We start from the raw sequence: 9923 nt of genomic DNA, 5'->3' as shown, positions 1-9923 counted from the left end.
TGCACAGATAGCCGCCAAGGAATTCCATTAATAACAGGCAAACTCAACGATGGCAACTAAACACGAGGGTTTAATTGTTTTTGAGTAGGTCTCTTATGAGACGGTCTCACGAATTTTTATTTATGAGACGAGTCAACCTTATCGATATTCACAATAAAAATTAATGCTCTTAGTATAAAAATAATATTTTTTCATGGATGACTCAAATAAGAGTTCGTCTCCCAAAATACGATCCGTGAGACCGTCTCACATAAATTTTTGTCTTGTTTTTTTAGTGAGAGAACATCGAAATTTGACGTTGTTGAATAATTAAAAATATTGGAATTATATAATCACCGTTATCTACAGATTTTGTTAAATTAGCTCCTGCATAAATATTAAGAATTTTCATTATAGAATATAATTCATTTATTTATTTGAGTTCTCAAAAAAATATTGGCCAAAAATATAACTACAATATAAAAGTTGCTATCTCGATGAATATTTTTAGCAAATATTTGAAAATTTAAGTTATTATAGGACTAGATGATAAAATACATGATATAAAGATAATAAATAAAATATGGATAATAAAATTTTATAATTCCAAGATAGGTCTCTTGTGAGACTATCTACGAATCTTTATCTGTGAGACAGGGTCAACCCTACCGATATTCACAATAAAAAGTAATACTCTTAGCATAAAAAATAATACTTTTTAATGGATGACCCAAATAAGAGATTCGTCTCACAAATACGATCCGTAAAACCATCTCACACAAATTTTTACCTAATTCCAATTATCATATAAACCAAACTCAACATCAAATGAAACAAGGTGATTATTTATAAGTATTGTGTTTCTTCGTTACTTTAGTGATAGTTTATAAATTACATTTTTTATCTACACTTTATATAAATATCAGTGTATAAAATTAACATAATAAACTTTATTTATTGCATTTTTATATATTTTTAAATTCATTTTTTAATATAAAATTAATCAATTCCAATTTTTATTTAAATTAAAAAGTAACATACAATAAAATGAAAATTACATTACCCCCCTGCACCTTGCATTCATTAATCATTACCATCTAATTTGGTAATGTCCATCTAAACAATCCCACTATGTCGGCAATGAAAAATTATCTTGACTATTTTTTTTTAAAATGAATATTTGTTTCTGCTTTCTATCGCCGACCACATATTAAGTCGTTTTTAAAAAAAAAAGGAAAAAAAATTAAAATATATGATGAGAGAACAAAAAAACTAAAGAATATATATAACAATGAAAATATATTTGCACCCAAATACAAAATATTATCGAATAATGCTAAAAGTACAACCAAAATATCGTACAACGATATTTACAACCATTATATAGTGAGATTTTATATTGAATTTAACATGAGATTTTGATAAATGAAATGTTTGTTCAGCAAAAATTATTATACAAATTTGATTGTTCAGACATCATTGCTCCATATTATTACAAATTAGTTTTTCCCACATTGGGTCAATAAAAATCTAGAATATACGAGTCAATAAAGTTGGGCATAAAACTACCACAAGGTTAGTCAAAATGATTGTAACCAATATATCATCATCAAATGAATGCATTTAATTCGTTGTGCTCCATAATTTCCACATGCCAGATAGCTTATTAGGATATTATTTCAAGGTTGTATTCCACCGATCCTGCATAAAGAATGAAAACCAGATTGAATCCATAACTATATTCATCAGAGAATCTATGTTCATGTTCTTGCAATCAGCAACTGATGCCTAACATCATATCATTTTTTGTCATCTCATACTGGATCATGCAACCTACCTCTCAATAGCCGACCTCCTGAACCCATAACAAAAGCTATGGAAGGTGTGCTTGCTCGATTCTCCAACATATAAGTTTATACATATGAGGCCCCATATACCTAAACAGAACTCATCATCCTCTCACGTCTAAACTTGTGATGTGATAATATCCAATGGATAAATGGAAAAAAAATTAAGATTTCCATGCTCGAAGTAAGGAGTTTCTCTCGTTTATAAATGTTCAGACAAAAGAAGTAAAATTGGGTCATTTTTAAGCATTTTCTATACTTGCAGCTTACATATTTTGGCATATGACTTGCCTGCATAATGGAGGTACGTTAATCAAGAAATCATCATGTGAACTCATATTTCATCAAGGCTTGAACAATTTTTCAGTCACATTCTATACCCTGTGGAATTGAAAATTCCAAATTCCAAAAAATATTGCTGTGAATTTCAGACAATGCCACACTCGAATTGTTTAAAATTTACGAGGTATCCATCCCTGCTAGGTGGGATTCGTAGAAGAATATGCACTTCAAGAATCATTACCAACTCAAGAAATCATGCCATTGACTTGTTGCTCGTTCCTCTGAGAACCGCTCCTCCAGAAACCATACGCATAGAAATGGTCCCAAATCTCACTGTCCCATTCAACGGTGTCGCTTTGGTCGATCGATTCCTCATCACCGTAACAATCATCTGTACAGAACCCAAAAGAATTCTCTTTCCACTGATTCTCCTTCTCCTCCATTGAATTCATCATCTTCTTTTTCTTTAACAATCTATGACGCTTCCTCCTCCTCCTCCACGCCTTCTTGCACAAACCGGTGGGTAAGCGATAAAGAGCGAGGATTAAAAGATGTATCGTCGCGCATGGACAGCAACAAATGATCGCCGCGCAATCTCCCGCCGTCTCGCCAATCCTGCCTCCGCGGTGTCTCCCGGCGCGGTTTTCTCTTCTGATTGTAGTCGATGCCGTCATCGTCGCCATCAACAGCGGTTGCCTGACATTGGTGCTGCTGAAGCTCCGCCACTTAAATTTATTTCCAGTATTACAGGGGAAAAACTATGATGTTAAAAAAAATCTAAAGATCCGTGGTCAAATCGAAAACGTAACAGGTGATTGAAAGAGATGTAATTGGTTGAATTATTGCTAAAATAGAGGAAAATGAGGAACCCTAACTTCAGATGAGAACAACTGCGCTTACGGACACGATTAGGCCGTGTTAATAATGTGTCCTTAGATAATATTTCATCTGTCATGTTTGACATAATTAAATATATAATCGATACGTAATGTTATTTTATATCATTAAATAAAAAGTAGTAAATATGAACATCAAAACAAATAATTACAATACAAATTAGCTAAATTGAAATCTAACAATTAAAAATAAATGATTATCTTACAAATTTTGAAAAACTATCTTAAATATAACATTTATCGTTAATATAAATATAACATTTTGTATGATACAACCTAATGATACTGTCTTCGTTGAAATTTAATAGAAAGTTTTGGATCATAAAAGGGTCAATGACATTTTTGGAATAAACACTTTATGACCCACATTACTTTCGGTCAGAATTTCTCCTTCCAAAATATGGTTTTCGAGTATCGTCGTGATCAATCCCGTGCCACTACATAGTCCAAGAGAATGATATATGTTTCGCGTCAACATAACCAGAGTTCCAAACTTCAAGTTTAACTCGTGATTTGGTATCCTATGACATCTTATCATATTTAAGAATTTATGTATGCACATCATGCGCAATATATCAACATTTCTATCCGAGCTAGTGGCATATCGTATCAGAGCTTAAATGTAAATTTCTTTCATAAAGGTTTAGAGATATCGTGTATTCATTTATGGAGTGAACACCATCAAGAGTCTGTACCGAAATAGCTCTCTGCTAAAAATATGCAGTATCGTTGATAGTAATGTCCGAAGAAGGATACATACTCTCAATTATTACTGCAATAGAATCATTACAATCTTTTAAGAAATGTTGATAAAAAATATCGATTGTTCCACAACTGTCATTTGATTCTCCAAGTTTTCCATCTCATATATTAGCAATCCAAACTGATATTCCTTTGTTTTAGCGCATTCTACACCAACGTTCTTTGTTCTTCAAGTGTGTAGATTACCCAGCCTGAGAAGTTTTTTGCCCTATCTGTAAATTATCCTTGGATGGCGTGGACTGTGTGTCGTATCAACGGCCAATCAATTGCTAAGGGCACCCACTCTCCAATGTGAGTGGGCGTTATAACGCCTACTCACATGAGAGAGAGTGTGAGGCGTTCATATGTATGAACGCCCCTGTCTCAGTTTATTTTTTTAAAAAAATTGCATACTTAGCGACGGTTTTTGAAAAAACCGTCGCTATTAGCGACTGCTTTATAGAAACCGTCGTCGATTTGCTGACACGCGGGCCCCACGTGTTTTGAATTATTTTAACGCCCAAAGAAATTGGACATTTAGCGACGATTTTGAAAAAAACCGTCGCTAATTGCGACGGATTTTCAAAAACCGTCGCTAAACGTTCTTACTTATTTTATGTATTGGTTTAAAGTATCCGTTGGTGAATATAACCGTTGCAAAATAGCCGTTGCAAAGTAGCCGTTGGAATATAGCCGTTGCAAATTTCAATATAAATAGATACCTTGTACTATACAATTCTTTATTCTACAAACATACAATTTGACAAACAGATACACTTGAATTTGTTTACTCCAAAATGTCTCAATATTCCAGTAGTTAAACCTCTAGCTCGACAAGTGAAAACGAAGTCCAGGTTGAAGTTGATGACGAAGATTATGATCCGGGGAAAGAGCTAATGTAATTGATATTTCAACAAAGTCGACAAATAGTTGAATCATGTCAAAGTAATAACGTGATGCGGCGAAGAAGAAGGTTCATCCAAAGAAATCGTGAAGCCGGGCATACGTGACACTCATGTGCATCACCAACTTCGTGCCGACTTAGTTGAACATATTTGGTCACAATACAACAACAATCCTTGAATTAGTATTTTGCATCTTCTGTTAAATTTAATTTATTTTCTTTTATTTTTATGCAATTGTTATTTATTATTATATGTTGTACCGTTTTATTTTAAGTTTATAATAAATTTTTAATTTTAAGTAAATGACACTCATAAAATTAAATTATTTTACGTATTGAATATATAAAAACAAATTATTATTAATATAAAATAATAATAATTTAAATTTCTTAAAATATTTGAAATTGAATTTATTTAATGTAAAATAAGAGTAAGATGAATGAGTGAACAGCGGGACCCACAAATAATGAGTGTGAATGTTAAAATGAATGTGGGAGAATAGATTTGTTAATATAATGTGTATGTGGCATGTGGACCCCACGATTTTTGATGAGCTTAACACCCACCAATGCGGATGCTCTTATGGTGGCTGTGATTATTATGTGGTCAAAACAAATAATTTGGAGTTTAACAGCTTTGAAGGTTGGTTGCAATGAATGTTACATTCTAGTATGCGAGGGGATTTCGAAAATGGTAATGTGGTTTGAAATTGCATGTATATGTATGTATATGTCTGTTACAAAACTTGATACATTCAAATTATTGAAATGGAGGGTGAAGTATTACTTGTATTTTTCGAAAATGTGATGTATATCTGGTCTAGGCTTGGCTCAAATTCATGGTTTTCAGAGACAAGCACGACACCAAAATGCAAAGGGACAACTGCATCTCGATTTGTGCTTGAAAGCTCTGGTACAAAACATTCCCAACTCAACAAAATCGGCACATTATACAAGAACACAAACAAGACGTACAAAACAGCATCTCGTATCCACGGCGCATCGAGCAGGGAAAAGGGACGGTATAGAGCCCCTTCACCTATCAAAGTTTTCAAATTGCTGGTTCTTATAATCTTTTCATTAACTCGAGTATCGATACATTCCGGAATCTATTAAATCTCATTCCCCGTCATGCCTTGCTCGAATCGATTTCAAAAGGAAGAAGAAACTGCTTCTATTTATTTTATTTTAGTTTTGATTGCTTGGTAAGTGAGTGGCGGTATTCACGTCTTATGTAACTGCGCCTTGGGATTTGTCTAGTGGTAGTTCTTTTGCATATAGCGACTCACCGTTGCTTTTATATATGACATGCTTTTGATTCAAAAATAAAATAAAATAATGACACATCCGAAGAGAAAAAGCACAACTTCAAAAACATGCTGTCGTCTCAATCAACAGCCGTCGTCTCGATTCAACATTGACTAGGATGAAAAGCACAACTTCAGAAACATGCGCAAGCTTCCACACAAGCTCTCCTTCATGTTTCTGCATAGAAAGTCTCCTAATGAATCTCTCCGATATTTTAGTGAACTCCACAAGCTTAAGATCTCTTAATCCGCTCCAGGACAGTTGTAGTTGAGCGACCCCATCAAGGGAACATACACACTGAGGAAACTTCTCCAAACGTCCCTTCAGAAAAATCTTACGAAGAAATGGCAAAGGTGAAGAAGATAAAGAGTTGATCTGAATCCATCACCTCGTCCTCGTCAATGCATGAAATGTATAATGAGCGCAGGTTAGTAAGTTTCCCAAGCGACGAGCCAAGATCCATTCCATCTTCTCCTCAACTTTGTAATGCTTAATTTTCTGAGTTGAGTTAGCTTCCATATTTCCCGCACTATTTTAATGCCATCTGCTTCGTCCCGATTATTATGACTCGTGCCTCCGAAATTTTTGGGCTAGCATGTGAAACTCGAACAAAAATTACTTCTAATTGAATAACAAAAAAGAAAAGTTGAAAAAATTTAACCCTAAAAATTGCATCTTGCCAAGGAGAGGAGAACTTGCCATTTTTCCAAGGTGACTCACTTCATCGCTTTTTTTGTTTCTTCTTTGTTTATGGTCACTAAAAATCGTGTCTTTATCCATGGTTTCCAGTGGTCAGTGGATTCGGTGGTTAAGGGCTTGAGGTTTGTTGCCCATTTGAGATGGAGAGATGGGTAAAGGGCAAATGAGAATGAAGGACCAATCGAGGGTACATACGTGGACTGAAAACAGAATATCAGATTCAAACTAGAACTGTTGTAGTTTCCATTCATAATTGACTCGATTCCAAACCTCAACTTTGGAAACATGCGCAAGCTTCCACTCAAGCCCTCCTTTGTATTTCTGCCTGATAAGTCTCCCAATGAACTTCTCCGACATTTCTGAGAAATCAACATACTGAAGATTGCGTAAATGCTCGATGCCCTCTGGCAACTCCTCCATTAGTTTACACTCCTCAAATGTCATTTCTACCAGATGAGGCATGGAACCCTTCTCCACTCTCACGCGTCTCAATCCTCTTAATATTTGAAGAATCAATTTCTTGAGCTTCTGAAATTTTGTGTCCTTGAAAATCAATTCTTCACCTTCATATGAAAGTCTACCAATTCTTAGGAATACCAGATTGGGCAAAACTTCGAGGTTTTGTAATGGATCCTCTCTTAATCTGCTGCACTCAAAATGTAACTCGGTGAGCCCGTCGAGGGAATAAACCCACTGAGGAAACTTCTCCAAACGTCCCTTCAGAAGAACTTTACGAAGAAATGGCAAAGGTGAAGAAGATAAAGAGTTATCCAAATCCATCACCTCATCCTCATCGATGGATTGAATGGATAACGAGCGCAGGTTAATAAGCTTCCCCAGCGACAAGCAAAGATCCATTCCATCTTCTCTTCTCAGCTTCGTAATGCCTAATCGTCGGAGTTGAGTTAGCTTCCCTATTTCCCGCACTATTTTAATGCCATCTGCTTCATCTGCATCTATGTCACAAAGCTTTTGTAAGGATGTCAAGTAGCGTCCTATTTCATACGGAGCCTTCAACGTTCGTGTAGTAGAATGAAACACGTCCACATATCCGTACGAGTACACTAGGAGATGCCGAAGCTTGTGAAGTTTCAGAATATCAATGGGCAATTCGGTCACTTCGGATTTCTTGAGATCTAATGTCTCTAAGTTTCGAAGATTTCCGATTGATTTTGGAATAAGTTTGATGTTTGTCCTCCTTAAGCATAGATATTTAAGGTTATAGAGTTTGAACACTTCACTTGGGATGCTATCTATTGGAGCTCCTCTTACATCTAATACTTTCAATAGTCTACAACGACCACCAAAAACCTTTTGGAAGACCAATCCAGATTTTGAATCTACAAACTCCAACCAAAACAAAGATCGAAGATACTGAACATTGCAGCATTCCTTTGTGTCATTAAATGTAGTATTAACTGCCATGCGTCGGATCTTATCAGGATAGTTCACTTCTTCTCCGCAGGGTGCAATGAGAAGATTGTGTTCTATTGATTTTGAGATGATGTAGTTTCGTAGAATGTCATGGATACGAAACTTGCTGGGCCTTCCATCTCCATATGTATGTGCTACCTGGATTAGACTTCTGTTTAGAAGCTCGTTAAGGTAGGACTCTGCCACTTCTTCTTGTGTCTTTCCGTCTTTTACCTCCACGAAACCTTCTGCTATCCATAATCGAATTATTTTCCACTTTAAGAGCAATTCATCTTCTGGAAAAATGCTCAAGTATAAGAAGCAAGCTTTGAGATAGTAGGGCAGGTCGTAATAGCTAAGAGAGAGTAATTTGTTAATTCCTTTGAGATAGTCTTCTTGTGATTCAAGACCGATGTTACGCTCGAACATTTTCCAATCTTCAAGATTGTTGTTTTTGGTTGCTAAAAGACCACCGATAACAACAAGCGCAAGTGGCAGACCCTCACATCTCTTTAAGATACTTTTTGAGATTTCCTTTAAATATGGAGGACACGAACTTCGTGGAAATGCCTTTCTGTAAAACAACTCTTCTGATTTTTCAGCAGTCAAAGGATTTAAATGATATAGATGGCCATTGGTATCACAACGAGCAACATTGCCTACATCGTGAAAGCGTGTGGTGATGATGATGCGGCCACAAACACTCATTCTTGGAAATGCGTATTGATACCCCATGGATGAGCCCATCAAGATCTGGCCCAAACCCCCGGCCCATATCTAAGGCCCACAGGTAGCCCACAGGTGAAGGGCCCATGACAAGCCCAGGTATTCTCCTATAAATACCAGGTTTGAGCGTACGATATGGCATTCACTATATTATTTTCAGCAGCGCCCTTAGCTGCTCCCCCATATATCCTCAGTCTCTGACTTGAGCGTCGGAGGGGCTACGCCAGGATACCCTCCTGGCCCCCTCCTAACGGTCTTATTTGTGATTTCAGGCCCAGGGTAATTTTGAAGCCCGTGTCTGGATTAGTGACGCTTGCGTGGATCGGACCCTAAATTTCCCGTGAGTATCACTTGGCGCCGTCTGTGGGAAACTTTTGAGTTAAGACGTAGAGATGGTAGGGAGGAGAGGGAGTGGAAGAGCCACCTCAGCATCATCGCGTCCTCGGAGGGGACCCGAACCATCTCGCGCTGAGGCGGGACAGGAACAACCGCATCTTGAGACGAGACAAGAACAACCTCGTCAAGAGGCCAGAACTGAGCAGCCCATCCACGAGACGAGGGCCGAGCAAACCCGTCCCAATGAGAATGTGGGAAACTTGACCCTGGAACAGCTGGGCCAATTTATCACCCGAACAGTGGATGAGGCCATGAAGAGGAATCAAGAGTCTATGTTTGTAGAGGAACAAGCCGCCCATCAGGAGCGGGAGGAAAATGTTGAGGTCCATCATAGCAGGGTTGAAGAGACGCAACCCCTCCAGAGTGGGGAGATTAGTGAGATGGGAGAGATGTGGAAAGAGATAAGGAGGTTGAGGGAGCAGGTGGGAAGCAGGGCGCCGGTACCCAAGAGAGGAAGCCCTTTTTCACTAGCCATCTTGGAGGAAGGGCTTCCTCCGAATTTCCGACAATCAAACGTTGGAGAGTATGACGGACATACAGACCCTGAGGAACACTTGGGGAGATTTGAGAATGCGGCTCTGTTGCACCAATATTCGGACGGAGTCAGATGCAGGGTGTTTCTGGGCACGTTGGTGAGGTCAGCCCAACAATGGTTTAATACCCTGCAGCCCAACTCCATACAATCGTTCGAGGATTTCTCTGCAGCCTTCTTGCACCGATTTGCCAGCAGCA

General features: G+C 37.5%; 2 protein-coding genes across 3 annotated transcripts; both read right to left on the bottom strand.

The window, feature by feature from the left end:
- Positions 1-2353: 2353 nt before the first annotated feature.
- Positions 2354-2782, bottom strand: LOC142537152 (uncharacterized). The gene has a single exon (XM_075642713.1). It carries the CDS (start codon positions 2780-2782, stop codon positions 2354-2356), a length of 429 nt encoding a protein of 142 aa, XP_075498828.1.
- A 3158-nt stretch (positions 2783-5940) lies between these two features.
- LOC142524362 (disease resistance protein RPM1-like) lies at positions 5941-8819 on the bottom strand. Of its 2 annotated transcripts, none has more exons than XM_075628320.1 (2): positions 6657-8819; positions 5941-6575 (listed from the first exon to the last, which is right to left on the bottom strand). In XM_075628320.1, the coding sequence occupies exon 1, from the start codon at positions 8814-8816 to the stop codon at positions 6882-6884; it is 1935 nt and encodes a 644-aa protein (XP_075484435.1). In that variant the 5' UTR covers positions 8817-8819; the 3' UTR covers positions 5941-6575; positions 6657-6881. The 2 variants fall into 2 exon arrangements, with proteins under 2 accessions (XP_075484435.1, XP_075484444.1); XM_075628329.1 differs by having other exon boundaries at positions 5941-6547.
- Positions 8820-9923: the final 1104 nt, after the last annotated feature.

Source organism: Primulina tabacum, chromosome 2 (assembly GCF_025594145.1).
Source record: "Primulina tabacum isolate GXHZ01 chromosome 2, ASM2559414v2, whole genome shotgun sequence".
In the NCBI taxonomy this organism is placed as follows: Eukaryota; Viridiplantae; Streptophyta; class Magnoliopsida; order Lamiales; family Gesneriaceae; genus Primulina; species Primulina tabacum.
This window is presented reverse-complemented; position numbering and strand designations above follow the sequence as displayed.

Excerpts from the sequence above, each read along its gene's own strand:
- LOC142537152 (XM_075642713.1), bottom strand. The coding sequence starts at position 2,782 with ATGACGGCATCGACTACAATCAGAAGAGAAAACCGCGCCGGGAGACAC.
- LOC142524362 (XM_075628320.1), bottom strand. The coding sequence starts at position 8,816 with ATGGGCTCATCCATGGGGTATCAATACGCATTTCCAAGAATGAGTGTT.